Source organism: Microchirus variegatus (assembly GCF_963457635.1).
Source record: "Microchirus variegatus genome assembly, chromosome: 8".
Taxonomy (NCBI): Eukaryota; Metazoa; Chordata; class Actinopteri; order Pleuronectiformes; family Soleidae; genus Microchirus; species Microchirus variegatus.
The window spans coordinates 20271966-20294495 of record NC_139809.1 but is presented as its reverse complement, the minus strand read 5'-3'; the positions used below and the strand labels follow the sequence as shown (position 1 = coordinate 20294495).

Genomic DNA, 22530 nt, shown 5'->3' with positions numbered 1-22530 from the left:
CTGCTCAAACACACGTGATACAAATGGTCAGCTCGTCAATAAGCTCTGCTGTGAAGCCTGATAATTAAACATTTATTTATGGTATCAGGTGTGTTGGAGCAGGGAAAAACCTAAAACATGCAGGACAGTGGCTCCCCAGGACCAGGAGTGTGAAACCCTGCTGTAGATGATCCAGATTATCTGATTATTAGTTTTGCACCACTGTTGTTGCACCCCTGACCAAAATCATTACTGCAGTAGCACAGGTCAAAAACATTTTTGCTGTTGCACAACCACCAAAAACTATTTGTGAGTGCGAAATCTCGGTCAAGAAATTGCACTTAATGTGACTTATTCTGAATGATTTACTTTATGAATTATGCAAAACAAGTTCATTATGAACAGACGTCTCAACCGTTTGGTAGAAGGCTGTATCTGAAATACTGTATGGTCTAATTTGAAAAAAAATATTGAATGTTGTTATTGTTATCATACGTGAATAAAAAATGCAAAGACATAATTTTTCCTTTGATTTTTTCTTTAGGGTTTAGGCAAATAAGTGAAAATGTTATGCCAACGGCCAAGTCAATCACCTGACCTGAATCTGATTGAGCATGCATTTCACTTGCTGAAGACCAAACTGAATGGAAAATGCCCCAAGAACAAGCAGGAACTGAAGACCGTTGCAATGGAGGCCTGGCATAGCATCACCAGGGATGAAACCCAGCATCTGGTGATGTCTATGCCTTCCAGACTTCAGGCTGTAATTGACTGCAAAGGATTTGCAACCAAGTATTAAAACAATGGAAGTTTGATTTATGATTGTTTAGTTTGTCCCATTACTTTTGGTCCCCTAAAAAGTGGGAGGCACATATAGAAAGTGTTGTAATTCCTACACCGTTCACCTGTTAATACCCTCAAATTAAAGCTGAACGTGTGCAGTTAAAGCACATCTTGTTCGTTTCATTTCAAATCCAGTGTAGTGGTGTATAGAGCCAAAAAGAAGAGAATGTCCCAATATTTATGGACCTAACTGTATGTGCGATAGGATCACTCTATGGCAGTGGTTCTCAACCTTTTTGAGTCGCGACCCCCAATTTAACACACACTCACACACACCGGTGTGAACGCATGATGGGTATGATGGATAAAGCCCTGTCCGCAGTGCTGAAACAACGCCAGATCAATACACCGTCTGATCGGACGCTACATTAAAGGGACACTGTGTCGTATTTATGGGTTTATATGACCCAAAATCCACTTTTTATACATAATATGTGTTCCTGCATTGTCTAGTCGCTGTATAATAGTTTTTGTTTCATTTTCGTAGTGTTTCAAAAAAGCATGTAAAATAACATGGTCGTGGGCCACTGTTTCATTGCCACTGTTAGCAGTGAGACGCCATGTTTCTACCGGAGCCTGTATAGACAAACCATGGATGTATTATATGAACCGGATAGAGCACCGCCCCCTCTGCACAATTTTTGCATGGTGGCCACTGTGCGTACTGCAACAGAAAACCCCATAAAATCCCATAAGCCCTAAAAACAATTTTCCCATTGACCATTTGGGAAATTGCCCATTGTCCACAGGACACCTCGAGACATGGACACGGGCTTTTATAGATCTTTATATGGTAGGGACACTACTACGCATGCTCTATGGGCCCCATAACCCGGAAATAAACGCGGAAGTCAAAAAACTTTTTTGGCATATGCGCTGGGTGAGCAGCTTCATAGGAATGAACGGAAGCGAAGGGGCGGTGCTCTATCCAGTTCATATAATACATCCATTAGACAAACGCGAGAGAACAAATCAAGCGTCACTTTACTTGTAGCGGAAGTCCCGCCTCCACTCTCTCCTCTTCGCCTGCTACGGCCGCGGTAGCTCGCCTCACGAAACCTCATCTGCTGAGAAAGACGACGAGGACGACATTTGACCGGCTGAGGATACCGTATCGCTCAGGGAAATTAAAATATTTCCTACCAAAAACGCTTGTATAAACACGGGATAAAAGGTGAAGATGCGACACCACTTTTGTGTAGTCTAAATCTGGCTAATTTCCAACTCCTCCTTGCAAATTTTTTTTGCAAAAGTAACTCGTTTGGAAACTCTAACTTGAAAGCATGAATCCCTCTGCAGTTACTGTGCTCAACAAGCAGAGGGTGCTGCTGGGATCCCCGCCCCCACCCAAAGCACACACAGGCAGTCAGTCAGTCTCACAGTAGCCCCTGCAGCAGAGCAGAGGGGAGACTCAGGTCAACACGTCTCCTCTGGCTTACAAAGCGGGGTGTAAATGTACATATTTATCCACTCACACAAAAATAAATCACTACATTTGATATATCAAACATAACACATATATTATGTGTTATGTCTGATATGTGTCAGTACTGATATCTGTACCGTGTCATCGCACACATGCATTTATATCAGACAAATTATGCAATGACTTTTAGGACAGCCAACTTTCCTGACTGGGGAGTTGGCGACCCTGATTTAGATTCTATAGCTGAATTTTTACTCTGTCCATTGACACTTTGAATCACTTTCATCATCTTAAGGCACTTTAAATAGTAAGGCAGAAACCTCACAATAAAGCAGAAATTATACTGATAACAGTTTGAGTCAGAGCATAATAATGATGACAATACTATTACTTCCAAGACTAATAACAATAAAAGCCTCGCAACTGGATCTGGATTCTGCAGCCCAGGAGTGACAGGTATGTGCAGAATGAGGACAGGGAGAAAAAGCTATAAAAAAAAGTATCACTATATAAAAGTATCACATCTTACATAGAAAGAATGTTAAATTTATAGTTGCGAGAGAGAGTGGAGAGAGCACACAAGAACAGCAGCAACGACCACCTGTTAGGCTGTCCCAACAGGTGGTTGTCCTGTCTGCCTCACCATGTGCCACTGTGGTTTTTATGTCCGATGACAGTGACCAAAAATACTATACACATAAAATGTGATTGATTGATTGATATAAAAATTGCAAGGAACTAAAACTGCTACATGGAGCAGGAGCATGATTGAAAATGTTGCGCAATTCATAAAAGGGTGTTGAGGTTTGACCTTAGTTATAGAGGCAGCTGTGGATTTATAACTCCTTTGTGCCTTAATACAATCTGCTTATTTTCTCTATGAGGCTGTCCAACGTTGAGGAAAAAATAGCTGATATCTTTTAAGAGATCATCAGACTTTTTTTTTTTCGTCTTTACATTTACTGGTTTTATTTTATAGTTCAGTTTGTGTGTGTGTTATCTTCAATTACTTCCTGTCAGTCAGGTCTGCCCCACGGTGATGTTTACAGATCTGTGTCAATCTGAACACCTTGGTCGCTCAGATAATATTTCAAAGTGTCTTGGCAGTAGGATCTAGTCTCTGTAAAGGCCGCATTATACTTCTCTGACTGTAATGCCTTATCCGACTGCGTAACCACGGAGACCCCTCGAGCCTTCATATCTCTCCGTCGTGGTGGTGGATACGCACTGCAATTTACCGCCCGATCAGTACGGGTCGATACGCAAGGTTGTTGTGCTTTTGGCTACAGTGAGCAATGGCGTCCGAGAGAGAAAGACTGTGGAAGCGGAATAACATTGAAACAGTGGCCGTTTCTCACTTTTCTGTGTCATGGAACGCAGTTTTAAGATAATTTGAGGTGAGAAATTAGCCATTTGGAGTCTAAACATGTGCTGTGTGTATTAAGATATAACGTATTTATAGCTTGGCAGCGACATTGTCGGCGGCGATCAGCTCCGCCTCTGTGGACGCTAGGTGCGCAATGTGGCCGGCACAGAGCAGAGTTAGCTCGGCCTGTCCTGACGACCAATCGCAGCCCTTGCCGTCGCCTGTGTCCCATGATGGCGTGACGGACACTTAAATATTTCGTGCAGCCGGAGACGATGCAGAGGCTATCCGACAGGCTAGAAATTGTATAAATTGGGCTTAAGTCTTGAGATGCAAGATTGTGGATTAAAGCTATACTTATTATAGAATTCAAATATAATATAATACTTGTAAATCCCGATGAGTGTTTAATGTTGTGGAAGTTCTTCATTGTTCATCTGTCTAGCATGGTTGTATGAGCCTTTTGGTGTTCATATGCACTCCAGTGCATCCCTTTATTTTCAATTTAGTTGTGTCCTTCAGTTATATAGATGCCTGTTTGGACAGATTTTCCATGAATGCAAATTTAACATGAATTGCAAGTGAAGTCTGCTCTTGTAGACATTTGAAAACATTGGTTCCTACTCATTAATGTAACAATATGCAATATTACTTAATATATGCTTTAATATGAGTTCTGTCTGTGCAATTGTGAATTTGGACTCAGAGCAATTTTATTCAGGCTAACATTCCTCTCTGCTCCAGACGTCTTTTAGTGATAGCTGTCAATCAAATACAAGAAGCTCCTTGTGGATGTAATCACACTGAAAGTGACCAATCATGAGAGGGCTGGTGCCCTCCTTGGTCTCCATTCCCAAACTGTCAAAAGTCTGGTTGACTTGCACAAGCTGACTCGCACAAGACGATTTCAACTTCGAGCTCAGACTTCAATTGCAAGCGAGCGTATAACAGAAGCAGAAACAAAAAACTAAGCCGTGCGTGTGCAGATCGGCTACAATGGGCACACAGGGCTTAGTTTTTTTTCCTCACTCGAGGCTGTCTGAACTGCTCGTGGTATTTAATATGCACGCAAGGATATTGTCGTCCATTAATATTTGTGCTTGTGCAGTTATATTGTTTGCTTGTGAGCATGTTTCACTTCTTTAAACGACTTTTGACATGAATATGATGCATATACGGTTAAAACTCAAGATCAAACCTTTTTGACTCAGACATAATTTTGCATGTTTGCATGTTTGCCTGCATGCAGCAGATGTGTGGAGTTTCTTCCATTAATCTGCTATCTTGTTTTGCCTTAACCCAATACCACCAGTCTAACTAAAGAAAGAAAAAAACACAAAGGCACTGCACAAAATAGTTTTGAGGCTCTGATTCAAAATCTTTTCAATCTGTTCACATCCCATTGTTCCCGTTAAATGAAATCAAGGTTTGTATATTCTGTTTGAGCTGTACTCTCAAACTTTTCGATCATGACAAGCACAATTAAAGCCTTTGAATCCCTGAAATTGCAAATGGCTGTCTAAAGGAAAGGCATCAAGATTGTTCTTTTAACTTATATCATGAAGGATTTTTTTTTTTCCTTGCCTTGGATGCCTTTCTTTAGGACTGCCTCAAATGTTGTGTTTCCATCATGGTACAATTCAGTTTGATACAGTATGGTTTGGAATGGTAACTCCCTGGATCAGTGTTGCGTTTTGAATGACAGTACCTTTACTTGGTAGGCGGGTCGTGGGCTTTGCCAGATGGCGATGTGGTCTAAGGGCCTGATTTACTAAAGCTTTGCACGTGCAAAAATGTGTGCAAACTGGATTGCACACGCATATTTGCGTTGATGCTGATCTACTAACAGGGCGCAACGAGGAGTGCGTCCCTCAGACGGGCAAAATAGCACTCGCAACCCATTTAGCGGTCTTGCCTTAATGCATATGCAATGTGGGGCGTTTACACGCAATTTTGTGTGTGATGGGAGGAGAAAATGTAAATATGTTATTTCAGCAAAGTGATTTATCAAACCTGAAACTGATTGCGGTGCTTATTTTTGCATTTATAATTAGCACGTTTGAAAGGCAGGTCTTAACTGGCACAGCGGTGCGCGCACATGGCTGCGGTTACGTACATATACTCTGAAAAATCCATAAACAAAAATACTTTTTGTAAATCAGGAAATTACGCTTTTCCAGAGCATGTTCAACTACGCGTTCACAGATGACGCACATTCATTTCTTATTTGGTATATCTGAATAAAATTAAATATAGATATCCAGAGGAGAAATGCGTGTTTGTACTGGTATGGGCTTACCTTGGTCTGCAGTTTGTGATTCAAGGAGGGGTCGTACCTATGTTCACCGGTTAAGACCGGAGGAACGGGGAACCCCGCTTTACCTTAACGGGTCCAGCTCTAACCTGGTCTACTCTCGGTGCACGGCGAAGCGCAGGCAACACCAAAACCTCACAGGCAGGTTTCCACAGTTCCAGGCACATTTAAATGCAATAAATAATCACAACAATCACTATTTAACGTTGTCAGGACTAGTTTTTTCCAGTTGCGTCTGCTGGCCAAAGTTAAAGCGTTTTTAAGCCGTCACGACCTTGAGAAAGCCATACATGCGCTAATCAGTTCCAGATTAGACTACTGCAATGCACTGTATATTGGCATTTCCCAGACTTCTCTCAGTCGCCTTCAACTTGTTCAAAACGCTGCTGCCCGTCTTTTAACCAACACTAATAGAAGAGAGCACATCACCCCTGTTCTACACTCTCTCCATTGGCTTCCAGTTTCTTTTAGAATCGATTTTAAACTTTTAATGTTTGCCTTTAAAGCTCTTCATGATCTTGCCCCATCTTATTTATCTGAGCTTTTAACTGTTCGTGATCCGGGTAGAGCTCTGAGGTCAAACAACCAAATGTTGCTGGAAGTGCCCAGGTCAAAATATAAACACTGGGGTGATCGAGCCTTTGCTGTTGCTGCTCCCAGGCTCTGGAATAAACTCCCTGTTGAGATGCGTCTTATCTCTGACCTGGGCCTCTTCAAATCAAGGCTAAAAACCTATTTATTTAGGATGGCTTTTAATACCGAGTAGTATGGTGACACTTTTTATCTTTTGTCTTCTTATCTTTTATCTGATTCTATCTTATTTTATTTTGCACTATTTTATTGTTTTTATTGTTTTTAATTACTTTTATGTGTTTCCTCTTTATTTATTTATTTCTTGTAAAGCACTTTGGATCACCGAAAGGATTGTTGTAAAGGGCTGTATAAATAAAGTACATTTACATTTACATTTAATGCAACTATCTGAATCAGCTATAGAAATGTCATCTATATCGATTGTCCCGTCGCCTCTGACTGACGTCAGATCAAAGGCTGTTGGCACGCGTAATGGACACTCACCCTGACTGAATTAACACAGATGAAACCAGGGACGGACTGGGACTAAAAAGCCGTTGTGATGATCCACTTTATTTATTTACTTATTGACAAAAAAGTCACACATCCATTGAAAGTAGACCTATGTGTAATATTGAGAGAAACAGCAGAGCACCCCCTGGCAGCTGTCAGTGAGTCAGAAGGAGAGCGCAGCACCTTTTTTTTTTTTACAGCAACATCCATAGACCATATTTTTCTTTGTTTGATACGTCAGGTAATGATGGAGCTGTCCAAAATACTGACGCAGGGTTAAAATAATAATAATATAAAAAGGTCCTATGGACCCGGGGAACAAGGATGTCATATCCCTCGATCCCAGTTATCTGCTCATCGCAGAACGTCAGCTGTACTTCCGTTGAGTCTGCTCTTTCTCCATGTTGACAACCCTTGACTAGCGCAAAATCCTCATTTTAATTAGGGCAGTCTTAACCACTTCTGCGCCTGTAGTCAATTGCGGTCGCAATCTCAGTAGTTCACCGGCAAAACGTAATCCAGTAGAAGACGCAGTCGTTTTGCTCGCTCACGCAATTTAGCGATCTCTATTTGGAATCTTAGTAAATCAGGCCCTAACAGCGTAGCATGACACCATACCAGTGCGATGATAACGGATGACGACATCAAAAGTAAGACATCGACAGCTCTTTTTTCCTGCTAAGTTTGTGGTTGTTTGTCTTAAGACATAAAGCTTTGTATGAAAACAGACTGGATGTTTGCCTTGACTTTCATGGAATATGTTGAGGGATCACAAGGGAGAAACATTATTTTCTGTCTTCATACTGTACCGAACTGAAAAGATCCACCCTGTGGAAACATGGCTTATCACTCAGTGGCTCAGTGGTAGAGCTAGTCATTTTTCAACTGGTGGTTTGGGGGTTTGATTCCTGGCTCCACTACATGCGGATTTGTCCTTTGGCAAGGCACTTAACCCCACTTTGCTTCAGATGGCTGTGCCGACAGTGTGTGAAGTGGAATGAAAAATAAGTGATCAAAGAATGTGTTGCACATAGATGAATGGGTGAATGGCAAAACTATAAAGTAGCTTTGATTGGTCATCAAAGCCTAGAAAATCACTATATAAATACAGACCATTTACTTCATGAACTCTCCCATAATACTGAAAATTAATGGGCATTTTGAATAGACTATCACGTTCAACCATAAACACCCGATTTCCACAAATATGTTGTGACCCCATGCAGTACTTTCCGTTTTTTTCTCATTGCATTTGTGTGCTGTAAAAACTGACCACACTGGCCAGATCTTAGCCAATATGCATGCTCTTAAATGTCTCAAAGAGCATAGTCAGGATAGGCTGACTAATCAAGCATTGAGAGAGGGATGAGACTTGAGGCTCTGCCATTTTTCACTTCAAAGCAGACCGTGGATATTTTCTTACAATCCCTATGTCGGTACAAACAAAGTATCAGTCAGCAGAGAAACTGTGAATGAATTGCTGTGACCTGCCACCTAACCAACACCTTTTACTGCCAGAGACTTAATTAACAGATATGGATCTTGAGGCTCAAGACTTGTTCCTAACAAACCCTTGACCTCATGGAACGGCAGCTGTAGAGCTTTCTCCCAGCCACGTTTTTCCTGTTGTCTCTCCACAGATCCCATCAACATTGACTGAGACAAATTGTATAGTGGCAGCTAAGCCCTTCTTTTAACCTCTTCCATCCCCAGCCATCATGGGTTGCAGGATCCTCTGACACGCTTACTTTAAAAAAAGAGGCATCAAATCTTTGTCTGACACTTCATCTATAACCCATTGGCTGGAAATCAATGAGAGGGAGGAAAAAAATAAGGGTGGGCATTTGTGAGCATGCTCCAAAAAAGACGATGCAAATCTGTGACAGTCCCTGGGCCAAACAGATAACCGAAGAATGATAATGACAGAGAGCTTGAAAGACGACGAGGCTGTCTTAAAACACAGCCTGCCTGTGCTGTATTGAAGGGGTTTTAATCGATGATTTTGAGGCAATTAGCAAGTGATAAAAGAGGAGGGAGAGGGAAAAGGAGGGAGATGGTTGCAGTCATGACAAAATGTCTGCTCGTTTGCAACAAGGCAACATTCAAGACAAATTAAAAAAAAAAAAAAAACTGACACAACTGCAACAAACAGAGAGATTATCCATATTAATGCTGCTGATGTTATCAGGGAAAGGAACATCTGGGTATTTGTTTTCAGCAGATAACACAGGTGATCGTTCCACTTCAGCACTGGTGCCACCAAGAGACAAAAGCAAATGTCATTTCAAATCCAACTGTGTGGCATAGACCTAATAAACCTAAAGATGTGTTGTGTAACATTTACATATCAATAAATGTCCATTACTTTGAAGCCATTGTCAAGAGAATTCACACAATGCTGATTAAATCTATCAGCTCCATAAAACTCTCTCTCTGTTTGTCATTATAGCAGTGTTTTGTTGTCATTGACATTCGAACAGTGCACACAGGAAGTGATATGTTTTATGTCACAACTGATAAAAGCAAGGCAGCAACACAACAGCAATAGCACTGTAAACACATACAGTTTCATTTGTGGATTCTATTGCAACAAAAAAAAAGCATTTTTACAATTTACTATATACAAGGAGTGTCAATTACAACTTCTGCAAAAATATAAGCCAGGTCCTTAACTTCCGCTCAGTTGTCATTAAGGGGAAAACCTGGACTTTGTAAGTTAACATTAAAGATTAAAACTTTTGAAAATAATTAAAAAAAACTTTTTTTCTTTTAGTAGTTCGCCCAGGGGGAGTCAACATGGCCTACAATGAAAATGGCTTACAGAGCACTACTGAATGTGCTACATTCTATGACTCATCACTAAACACTCTTGCAGACACTAACTGTAGAAAATGTCTGCATCTTTGGCTGACCACTTACTGTAAATAGTAAGGGTGTTTTTTTGAAAACCAGAAACTAATCATGTATAATAGTCAATTGCTTTTGGCAACTGGATAGCAGAAGAAAAGGGGTGGTGTTGGACCACCTCTGAATTTAATATGGAGAGGCACCGGCAGTGTTTTTGTAATTACTCATTGTGTTGACTTGGGGTTGTTATGCACCGGAGCTTTAATTATGACATCATGTATGATGTTTGTAGAATGTGATGGCACCTTTTGAATAAAAGCCAATAATACGTTCAATCTTAGTAGAAGTAGTTTACTAAATGAATTTACTTCACCAACTGAAGTATTTTATTTTAGTTTGTCAACCATTTTCTTCTAGAATGAATAATTTCAGTCACAAGACTGCAACAATGCACGCAGTTGACCCTCTCTCCCAGTATGACTATAGCACCACCATTAAATATCCACAACTAAAGAAACGGTCACAACAGTTTTACTTTGGTCATCTTTTAAAGACAGCCCAAAATCATTCAGTGTATTCAGACTCACACTTAAGTATTGACCAGTGACGTGCAGTGAGCTCTAGTGTAGGGTAGGCAGGCAGTCACAGACCCAAGACGTACACACACTAAATAAGTATTTCATACGTTGTAGACAGTGCACCGTGCAATCTGAGAATATCAAGATTGTAGTATTGTACTATAACAGAAACTTAAACGGTCTGTGTGTGTGTGTGTGTGTGTGTGTGTGTGCGTGCGTGCGTGTGTGTTGCGTGTTAAAGAGAGGGAGTGCATGAAGTCCATGTGCCGTTCCTTCTTCACAAAGTTGTCGATGACAGAGTTCTAAAAGTCTCCTAACTTGGCCTTCAGTTTTCAGAGTCTACAGAGTTTACAGTTGCTCTGTCAGTTTTCTTATTCCACTCCTTTTGAAAAGTATGTATCATTTTCTCTCCCTTCCTTTTGAGAAGGTCCGGTAGCTCAAGCGTGGGTCTCCCGATAATAAAAGCTTCCATTTTTCATCAAATGCCAGCCTTAAGAAATGTTTAAGCCTCTCTTGTAGAGCCATCATTACACCTCCCGCTAAATTGCTGGACGTAAAACAGCGAGAGGGTGTGACGGTGTGTTGACAATTCACGAAAGCAATGTGAACGTTAATGCAGCACAAACATAGTACAATTAGGTCAATAGGCAGCGTAGCGATGTGCTTTTTGACGTACATTTTAACTATACGGGAAACTGACTGCACGTGCGCAAACAGTCTCATACACGGCGATGAGACAGAAAGTCAGAGGCGGTCTGTGCCTTTGCTCTGTAATAGAACGCAATGGCAAACGGCTTGTGCAGCCGCTGCCTGACCAGAAAACAGCGCTGTTGAGTCGCTTTTATTAGACTATGAAAATCACCAAATGCGGACACATTCAAAGTTATCTGGAATTTAAAAAATACAAAATTATCAAATAAAATAATATCCATATATTCAAATCTTCCATGAACTCAACCTCAAATTTTCCCTGACAGCCTAGAATAGGCACTGCCTACCCTGACTGCACGTCACTGGTATTGACAGCATTGACTTGGTTGATAGCATTATGTTAAGTCTGCACCTGATTTTTTGATTTGGAGTCAGGAGTAGGCTCAAAGGGATAGTGCAGTTTGTGTGGTTGTATGAGGTACTGATATACTATCAATGCTGACTTTGCAGCACATACTGCCTTGAACACCAAAGTCGCAAGATAACAAAGGTGAAAATGATTGATTAAGGTCGTTGTAGATCAATAACTTCAATGTGCCATGATGTCAAATTGCTGATTGTCTTTGTGGAATTTGGCGCATGGATCATGGTTTTCTACAGATTTCAGTTTCCAGATGGAATAGGCTGTGGAAATGTGACAAAAAAATTGCAAATATCCTCTTGAGTAACGTGTATCATAGACTGGAGCAGGAGTAGATTTTAACAGGTAAATCTTAATTCTCCTTATGTACTGTAGCTACAACCATGTTTTAAGTAAGACCAACTGTCTGGACTCCAGGCTGGTCCACAGAAACAGCTTGTTGAAGTCAGTGTTGATAATGTGTTAAAACCTCATACACGCACACCTCAGAACCTGAACTATCCCTTTTGGCTAAGTTGGCTAAGCACCCTCAGTTGTATTGTTTTACACAAAATATAAGGAACTAAATTATTGACACCAAGTAATAGTATCATTGTCATACTGACACTGAGTGGTTTCCTTCTTGAAATTTGTGGTTGTGAAACAAAAAACTTCTTGCCCAGATTCCATTTTCATCACCATGGAAGTGAAGCGACAGTCAACAAGAGAATCAGTCAAGCCAGAGAGAAAGAGATGCTGCAAACAGCTGTGTCTTTGTGCCTCCCCCTGCAAATTTGGGCTCCAAATCATTCATTAGTGTAAACAATACTTATCATTTGCTACGTGTGTCTTCTTTTCTAAGTGCTCAAATTAATGTGTATTTAACTTTTAACCACTGATTCGTGGTTCTTATTCAGCCCTTCTGAAGCAATTCCATGGTTATTCCATGGCCTCTTTAGCTGTTCAGTGAAGAGGAGGAGGAGGATGAAGAAAGAAGAAAGGAGGTAGTTGTTATAGTGATCCAGTATGTTGCCAGTTATCAGGCACAGTAAAGGATTTAGAGGCAGCCAACATCCTCTCATGAAGCCAGAGCGAGGACAGAGCCACACTGGGCTGGAAAAAAAACCAAAAAAAAAACAAGAGTCTGCTCTTTATTAACCCACACATACTGTAACAACCAATAACATTCTGCTTTGTAAAAAAAGCAATGAGCGGGCATCGCATTCTGGCTCTGACTGAAAATGCAGCAGTGTGCCAGACTCCCATTTCTGAAGGAAATACTTGACATAGTCATTTTAGATCCATCTGCTTGTTGAGGGCCACCTGTAATCATACACTGCCAGGTGTGCTGTCGAACGTACCAGCACCTCTCCAAGGATGGAAACCTCCAAACATACATTAATAGATTTACAGGTGTTCCCCTTTTCTGCCTTCAACGCGTGCCTATTAAAACAATAAATATATTCCAAAGACTAAAAGCTCCTGAGAGAGGTGACTCCCACTCGACCTGTAATCCAGACTGTTACATAATCGCTGATCCCTATTTTGTTTTATCGCACCAGATATGTATCTAGTATAATGCCGCCATTGTATTGTGGGTGTCTGAGAAATACGTAATAACCCAAAACCCAAGTCGCTGTCACTGCCATACAGTATTAACCACCTATTGATGGTACAGTAAGTCGAGATTTACACAAAGCCTTTGGTGTTTGGTGGAGCACAAATTGCACTGCAATATGAAGACAGACAATAGGAACACCTGACCTTTATAAGTGCATGACAAAAAAAGACTCCTAAGAGATAATCACACAAACAGCAGTTGAAAAGGTCCCGTTGTGGGCCTATTAACGGAATATTTTAATCTTAAAGCAACAGTGTGGAACTTTTGGTGATTTATGAGTTTATAATTCTGCCCCTGTAGCCTTTGTGAACAAAAAACAATCAGTGCATTCGCATGCATGTTAAAAGCCCAATTGTAGTCAATCTAAGACAATAAGTTAGTTTTCTTAATGTCATGTAAACATGTTAGTCTGACTAAAATCGAGCTAGTCTTAGCATTGGCTAGAGCAGAAGCTATGTACAGCAGGTACAAAACATACAGAACCACAGCACAATACATCTTACATCGCTGTTTGTTTTCCTCTGATGTAAAGTAAAGACGTACACGGCCAATAAATCGATTTTATCCTCTGCTTGAATACTCTGCAAGTTATCTGATTGCCTGTCTTAATCGGACTACGGCCTTAGCTCAAATTAATTGTTCATGTATCACGTCCTTCATTTGAAAATAGACTCTGTCAAGCAATAGTATCAGAGCTGACTGAGCCGTGTTGTTAATTCACGTCTGATACTGTTAATGGGCACATCTTTGTGTTTTCAGTCTCAATGTAGCATGTTTGAGGCCATCTTGCTTTACTAGAGCAATGTTGCTGTTTCCTCCATCTGTCTTGGCACAAAACAAATCACTTCCCGTGTGCAGTACGGCAATGTTCATGGGCGACATGAAATCCAAATGCTTCTATACTGAGAAACAGAGAGTTGTGTGGAGCTGATAATCCAATCAGCATTGTTGAATTCATTTGACAATTGTTTGAATGAAACATGAAATTTGTTGATATTTAAAATGTTACACACTACAGCTTTAAAAACATCTGTATATAAATAAATATCAACTGTTGATGTTGGTGATATTTAAAATTGAATTCTGGAAGTATTTGCTTTTATGTTCCTCATATCACGATAAATCACTCACAAGTGATTTTCGTCCAGTCAGTTTATGTAAATGTGTTATTTTTTCTCACTTTCATAAACGTCAGAATTTGATACTAAATACAACCTGCAGTGGAGCATATAGGGAAAAGAAACCCACAAACTGTAGAACTGTGGGATACATGTATTTTTCCCTTCACAGTCACTGAGAAATCAATGTTAAGAACTAAGCTGAGGCATCAAAGGCCAACAGCCTATATCTGACCTGCCTAGAGCCCCACTGTGGGGTATAATGCAGCATTGTACACCAGTTACTTAAAGAACCATTCATGCAGACACTAAGTAAATGCATAGGACTGTAGGAAAGGGGGGTTTGGAGTAGGATACGATTTACAATACTGCCTCCAGCCTTTAAACAACTTACACTGATATGGAAATATATTCAGAGAGAAGGAAAAAAAAACAACATCAGATGACAATGTTTCTGATTAGAGAAATACAAACCAGAGCTTTTTATTTTTCATAGCCTCCTTTGTCTCTCCATAAAAATAGTGTTGCTCAAAATAAACGGTTATAAGAAAAACAAAAAAGTAATATTTCAATGTAGTCCATGGAAAAGCCCCAGTTATCAGACATTCAATTTGTTTCACTTCAATCCCGTGATATTTTTTTTTCCCTCTAAAAACGCAACGGCCGGCAAAGCCCTGTTATCACTGCACCATGTCTGCTCCTTTGAAGGAAAAAAGCCTCAGAATGAGCCCTTGCAGAGACAAGTCAGGCAGCTGCTTTAATGCATTACTAAATAGCCCTAAACACTATGCAAGCCATTAAGAAGCATGTCAAAAACCAAAAGGGAAAATAAAAATATTCAAAATGCAACCAAGAACAGAACATAATATTGGCAAGAGCTGTTATTAGCCTGCACTTAATCTTTGCCAGTTGAACCAGTACAGAATTATGTGCACACTAAATCAACATGTTTAGATATGCTATAACTAAGAAGCACTGGTACTGTCAAATAAACGCAGATTGGCTCCAGCGAACAGAAGGTTAAGCCTTAGCTGCAGAAATTCACTGCAGTCCAAAAGCATTTGGCTGATAGCTACTGAACAGCACACTCTATCTGTGCCATTATGTCGCTATCCTTGAACAAATGTTTCTCTCTATCTAGAATTTGCTTGTGTCTTTTGTTTGTCTTTCATCTGGGAAATAATCATTTTATTGCATATAATATTTGGCACAGTTAAAACTGGAGCTAACATGTCGGGGCCTGTATGTAGAAACTGTTTGCCTGTATAAAGAGTTATTTCACTGCATCCTAAATATGGTCAAAAACAAACTAAATGCTTCTTTTCCTACATTAGACAGTACCACCTCCTATTATCAGTCATAAAAGCAATTTGTCATGTCTTTTTTTTTTTTTTTTTTTTTAAATAGAAGTCACAAGTATTAGAAAATAGTGTCAAATTACTTTCTTTTCTAATATAATTTGCATGTCTCACCACTTCCTGACTTAGTTTCATATTATATATGTGTATATATATATATATATATACATATATATATATATATATATGTGTATATATACATATATATAAATATTGTTTGTATTTTTTATATTATATACTTATGTATAGGCATGTACAAGAAACAAAAAAAAAACTGTCTCTGCTTTGTACTTCTGTACAAAAGAAAGTTACCATTTTGTTCTTTGTGCATTCTATTGCATGGACGGATGGACTCTTGATAATTGGAGAGGAGCGGTTGGGGCAGAGTCAGAGATAAATCCAAAAAAAGCACTACTCAGATTTGAGTCTCTTGAACCTTCTCCTTGCCTTGTGTAGTCTTAATGACGTAAGGATCAGCAATGGTGCTGATGTGACTGTGATGCTGTCTGACTGAGCGATGCAGAGAATTGTTCTGGGTCCAGTGGGCTCCATAGCCCCCATGGCGGGAGGAGGAGGAGGAGGAGGACACATACCCGGGTTTAAAGGTGTTGCTGTTGTGTTCCACTAATGTAGGCAGTACCAAAACTGTGTCGTCTGAGCCGCTAGATCCAGAGGTGGGAGGTGGAACGGGGTGAACCTCTTCCTCCATCTGTATGATCTCTATGGTCCGCGCTGCTGCCACTGTGCTCCGCTGCTGATGCCGCTTACGCAATTTATAGAATGCAATTAACATGGCAGCTGCCAGCAAGGTAACAGCAACAAAACAACCAATGATGATTTTGGTGGTTTTCATCACCTCATCCAGGCTGGCGGCTGGCCCACTCGGGATTCTGGCAGTGGGAATGGACACCTGCCTTGGAGTCTGAGTATTTTGGAACAGCACGGTTGGCGTGGAGATGAAGACGGGTTGAAACACAGAGGGCGAGGCAGGGACTGTAGGCTTGGGTTTAGGTGTCTCCTCCACTGTGGGCTCCAAAAATTCAACTGTTACCGTGGTAAAGTAGGACAGATTAGACGTATTGAGTTCGGCGTTGCTGACATTTAAGTATGCTGAGGCATTAGAATTTCCTGCCATGTTGCTCACCATGCAAGTGTAGACTCCTGTATCTGACGGGAGAACATTGGAGAAATTCAGTGTCCCATCATTTAGGACAGATATCCGTGGGTGAGCTGAGCCATGTGTCAAAACAGTCCCATTAGGAAGAAGCCATCTTACTGAGCTCATGGCAGCTGTGCGACACTTTAGTTCCGCCACTCTTGCTGCCGAGATGTTGAGATCTCTCGGGGCATCGAGTATGACAGGTGCAGAACACTGAAAGGTCGTCTGATCTACCTCCACCAGGTATCTTCCTTTCATATGAGCCGGGGTGTGGCAGCGTCCGCAGCAGGTGGAATTTGTAGGAATGTTTTCTCTGAGCCACCAGGAGAGCCACACCACATCACAGTCGCATCTCCAAGGGTTGTGGTGCAGGTGTAGCTCCACCAGGTACTGCAGAGGGGTGAAGAGGTTGTGAGGAAGAGATGACAGGTTGTTATGCGCTAAATTGAGCTCCACCAAGGCCGTGATATCATCAAATGCATTCCTCTCAATGGTGGTGATGGCTGAGTTCATAATCCAAAGTTTACGTAAACTCTTGAGCCCACAAAAAGCTCCAGGCTTCAGCTCAGGGAAAACATTCTCTGATATTTCTAGCTCCTCCAATCCCACCAGAGGTGAAAGGTTAGGAAACTCCCTCAGGTTGCACATCCCCAAGTTGAGATACTTGAGGTTTTGAAGGCCTTCAAATGCTCCGTCAGAAATGTACTCCAATTTCCTCAGCTCCCCCAGGTCCAGTCTCATGAGTGAGGGGACTCGGTTGAAGGCATAAGAGGGGATGCTCTCGATGGGATTGTTTCGAAGCCACAACTCTCTTAACTTTGACAGGTACTCAAAAGCTCCACTAGGTATGACTGTCAGTCTGTTGTCAAACAGCTCCAAGGTATTTAGACTGGTCAGGCCATTAAATGCCCCCACTTCAATCTGCCTGATTGCGTTCCTGCCCAGCTGCAGTACCTCCAGGTGATGCAGGTGTCTGAAAGTATCAGCTTGTATGCTCTCTATGCTGTTTTCCATCAGGTTTAGGTATCGGGTGTTGGCTGGGATGTTTGGAGGAACTCTAACCAGGCCTCTGCGCGTACACACCACTTTGCTGAGCTGGTTTGTGCAGGAGCAAACACCTGGACAGTTCTGTGGGTTAGCTGAGCCCGACACAGGGCCTGTGGACTGGCACATACTGAGGGCAGGCACCATGAGGGAGAGCACGGCGAGCAGGGCTGCGTTCCAGGTAGGCTGCACACTAACCTGGCCCAGAGGACTCATGGTGTGAAGGGCTCATTATTTTACATGGTGGGGGGAGACGGCACACACCAGAGGACAGACCACACTAGCCTGGCTGGAGCAACTCAAGGCTCCCAAGTTCCATTGATGGTACAGGAAAATGCTAAACCAATGTATGATGTGTGAGAAAGAGAGGAAGAAAAACAGATATATTAATAGAAGTAGTGGATGCAAAGTAATGCAGAAAAAGGTGGAAAAGCAAAATCAGTTACATACCTCATTAGTTTGAAAATACTCCTCTCTGCTTCGTCCCAAATATTAAACGCAGCAGTCATGTATCACTATGATTTTGCATTTCTTTCCATGGAAAGACTTCAGATAGATATTTTCTTGTTTCCCCGTTTTGAAAAAGTGATGTGGCCCCCTCTATTAGCCAAGGGTACAAAATGGCTCCTGGTATTAAAGACCGAGAGCAGCATGGAAAACACTCACATGCAGAGGTAAGGCCGGGAAGGCTTGGCAGGTCCCTGGATCCCTTCTGCCCCCACTAACTGCCCTTCTGCCAGACTGCAGACTCCGAAAAGCAGCTCTGCTGTGGATAAATCACAATGATCCATGAGGCAGTAAAAACATGACAGAAAAAGAAGAGAAGAAGTGACCAACTGGAAAAAAAAAAAAGAAAAATCCTCAGTTCTTTTGACTCCTGGTACATGTGTTGGATTGTCGACTGGTTGCTTTTTTTGCCGGAGAGACCTCCCTCACTGTGACTTTGCCAAGGGCTAGTCGGTCACTGATTAGCCCCGTTGTGACAGGGACTGAGACACAGAAAAAAAAAAGGCTAAAGAACTCCCGGCACAGTCATCCCCCCCATCTCTCCACTGCTCCTCCTCTGTGTTCCTCTCGCTTCCTCCCAACGTTGGGCTGGCCCCGGTCAGAGCAGCTGCAGGCTGCCGTGTGCACAGTTAGCAGTAATCCGTCTATTCCTCCCGGGGGGCGGGGGGTGGTGGGAGAGAGATGGTGGCACTGGTTGGGGGGGTGGAGGAGAGGATGCGCTGCACTGTTGGATCTTTGCAAAAAAAAAAAGGCTTTCTGAAGAGAGAAAGAGAGAGAGTGAGAGAGAGCACTCTTGTCCTCTTCTGCAGTGAGAGAACAGAGAGGATGACAATGAGAGGATATGTGTAAGTCAGCTCCGTATCTGTATCCATAAACAGAGAAAGGTATGGAATTTTCTTCTTTCCGTCCGTTCGTTGTCCCCCAGGCTGTCTGCAGAGCTCCTCCGCTTCCTTATTTGTTAGTTTTTCTCCGGGGCTGAGGTAGTAAGTTGTGGCAGTTGGCCATGTGTGTTGCTGTCAGACTTGCGGCTGGCTGGTGGACTACTGCAGTAGCCAGAGTAGAACAGAAGGGGGTGGGGGGTGAATTAGAGAGAAGGAAAGAGAGAGAGAACCACTGACAGATTAGGAGCAAGAGAAAGATAGAGTGCGCAAAGGAGAGGGAGAGAGAGTGTGAGAGAGATGGTGAAGAGGAGGCACGCAGGTGCTCAAACAGGCAGCCCACCATCACGGACGCAGCAGAAGCATCATTCCAGTCCAGTATCTCCTTGCCTCATTTATTCTTCAATCTTTTTTCTTTTCTTTTTCTCCCCCCTCTCTCTCCGATTTGTGTCGGTGTTGCAGGCAGCTGAGATGCTTGCTCTGCCCCTCACCACCCACCCTCCCTTTGTCCTTCAGTGGGAAACGTGAATGTACTGCTGACGCACTCCTCTCAGATGCTCAGCCAGCCTCAGAGCAGTGCATTGGTTTGATGCAGTGTTCCTGTGTATTAACACATTCACCCCCCCCCTCATTCCTCTCCCTCCCTCCCTCGCTGTAACTATCTTCTCCTCGATTTAGCTTGCGCGTCCGATCTCACTCTCTGTCACGTGTTCCCCTGTCTCATGCCTTCTCTCTCGACTTTTAACGCTCTGTATCACATCACCTGTCTTCATCCCCCCTCCCTCATTTTCAAGCTGTCCATCTTCACGCACACACTTCCCCCCCCCCCGACTTGTGGTTAAAATTAAAAGTGTTGCCTTCCAGTGCGGTCGGCATTTCAGACTTTCCACTCCAACTCCAGAGTGGTCTTTGATTTGTCTGTTTCAGTGTCTCATGAGCGCAGCAGTGGTGCCAATGCTTTTCAGTGAAGATGCTGGTATTTCTCAACTTGCATGTTCACAGTTTTGGTGAGTGTATCCATTATGCATCAGGGAAGGGAAGAGACAAAACATATGTGTTACTTTTGTCAGTTATACAGATTTCTTCTGTGTGTATTTATCTATGTGTGTTTTGGAGGCTGGGTCAAGGTGTCTGTAACGTCATAAGGGACTGAAATGCTGACTTGGCTTCTTAGTGTCTGCTGAGCAGTCTTCTCCTCTCTTGTGGAAGGAAAACGGTGGAGGAGCTTGCACACAGTTATCTAGTAGATGAAAGATGAAAGTAGATGGATGGAGGAGATGGGAGGTGGTTAGGAGGAGATATAAGCACATACTTGGTGAAATACGGAGAAGGAGACTATAGAAGGAAGTGAGAAATTAGATGAATAGGGACGGAGCGGGAGAATGAGAGAGACAGATGAGCATACGTGCACCATATTTGCCCTCTCGTGAAATGGCACAGTAAAGCCAAGAAAAAGGAAGGATGAAGATTAGGGATGAGGAGTGGGAGGGATGATCGTGTAGGATTAAGCATCATTTGAATGCAGGAGAAGGAGTCTCCCTCTCTGCGTTTGGTTAATGATCATTTTCTCCCCCTCTCTTCTGCTCCTGCCGTCACATTTACTGTATGTTTGTGCTTTGTATGTTTGGTATTGGAGGACAATACATACACAACATGCAGACAATAATGAATAAGCCTACCATTTCCAATTTTAAATCCAATTTATTTAAATAATAATAATAATAAAAAGAAAAAAGAAATGACAGGAATTTTACATCCTACTGTGTAAAGATGTTCCTGAAAAATTAATGCTCCATTTCCACATTGAATCATTAAGAGGATGAAGTGATACAGAAAATATTTAAATGGATGCATGATACAGTTTACAGGAGTAAAGTATGGGGACTGATGCATTTGTATTAGTGTATCTGATCCCTTGTTTGCTTTTATATACGTTTATAAATAAAATACCACACTGAATAAATGATAAAGCCCAGTATTATCCTTTCTGTAGATTTAAATAATGTAATAGAATATATTACCCCTTCCCTTTTCCATTATTCTACGAGCATATACATTTCAATTTGTCTGCATTTATGTCATACGTCAAAAACAGTGATCCTTTCCTCATAACAAGAAAATTAGATTACTTGGAAAAATGAAATTGGAACACCAAATTGACCATTGACAGAATGCACTGGAATGCAATGCAAGCTCTAATTAGCTTTTTATTGCATTGTGTGAATGTTTTATAAAGCTTCTCGTGCCAGCGTGTCTTTGCCCTTATGTTCACATTAACAAGAGGGTTTTGAATGCTTTAAGATTATGTAATGCACAACATTAAAATATGAATAAATGTCCATTGCTAATGAAGTCTATCAGCTCCACATGGCTCTCACTCTGTCTGTTTCTCAGGATAGTGATGTTTGGATCTAAAGAGTTGCCCATAGACATATAGTATAATACACCAACACCAGTTAAGTAGTAAAATCATTGTCTTTTGGTATAGTGTGAGAGGACTTGCCCATACCAAGATGGCGGACATGTCAATGTGGGGTCTATGCATACACTGCATGTCTTTGGTATCAGCCAGCAACAATACAACGGTACACACAGGAAGTGATAATGAAGTATGACTGAAAACATTTTTATTTATTTTTTTTCTGCTGCTGAAAAAAAACATTTGTTCATCAGTTTGAGTTGATGACCTTGTGTGTCCATGTGCGTCTGTCCTTGTGCTGCTTCTGTATACATATGCTTCCTCAGTCAAGTCTGATAATATTACTTGACACCTCCTGTTTTCAAATTAAGGACAGTGTACAAATTAATATTACATTGTTTCTGTTCATGAAGAACAGTTAGAGGCAGAATTGTAGCTTTAACAATGCCACAAATTAAAAATTAATTGGTGTTGTTTAATAAATAAATGTTTTTGTCTGTTTTGTGATACAGTTTTTTCTTTATTCATCTATCCTTTTGATGGGATTACTGTGTGACTGGGGAGATTTGTTCCCAATGCCGTTTTTTAGAAAATTCAACAGCCCATTTGTTCCATTGTTCTCTTATTTGTTTTAGTTTTCAAATGTGACCCTTGATCCTTTCGTTTTTATTTAACATTGCGCACTGCACCTTTAAATCACAAATCAAATGTATCTAAAATGATCTGTTATTCCCACTTTATCAGCACATAACGTTGAGATTCAGCCCAAAAATGTGATCTTCTAAACCACAGTTTGGAATTAATAAAAGTAAATGTTGGCACAGAAGAGGAAAACTCTGCATGAACTGATGGGAGTTTTAGCTTTGACTGTAGAAGAGTACAGGATGTCCTTCATTACCCTACAGTGCTGTATTAGCAACAAAGGGAATGAATGAA

The 22530-nt window shown here is 41.5% G+C and overlaps 1 protein-coding gene across 1 annotated transcript; it reads right to left on the bottom strand.

The window, feature by feature from the left end:
• Positions 1-16002: 16002 nt before the first annotated feature.
• Positions 16003-18006, bottom strand: lrrc4.2 (leucine rich repeat containing 4.2; the record flags this gene model as incomplete). The annotated part of the gene is made up of 1 exon (XM_083893916.1): positions 16003-18006. The coding sequence occupies one exon, from the start codon at positions 18004-18006 to the stop codon at positions 16003-16005; it is 2004 nt and encodes a 667-aa protein (XP_083750042.1).
• Positions 18007-22530: the final 4524 nt, after the last annotated feature.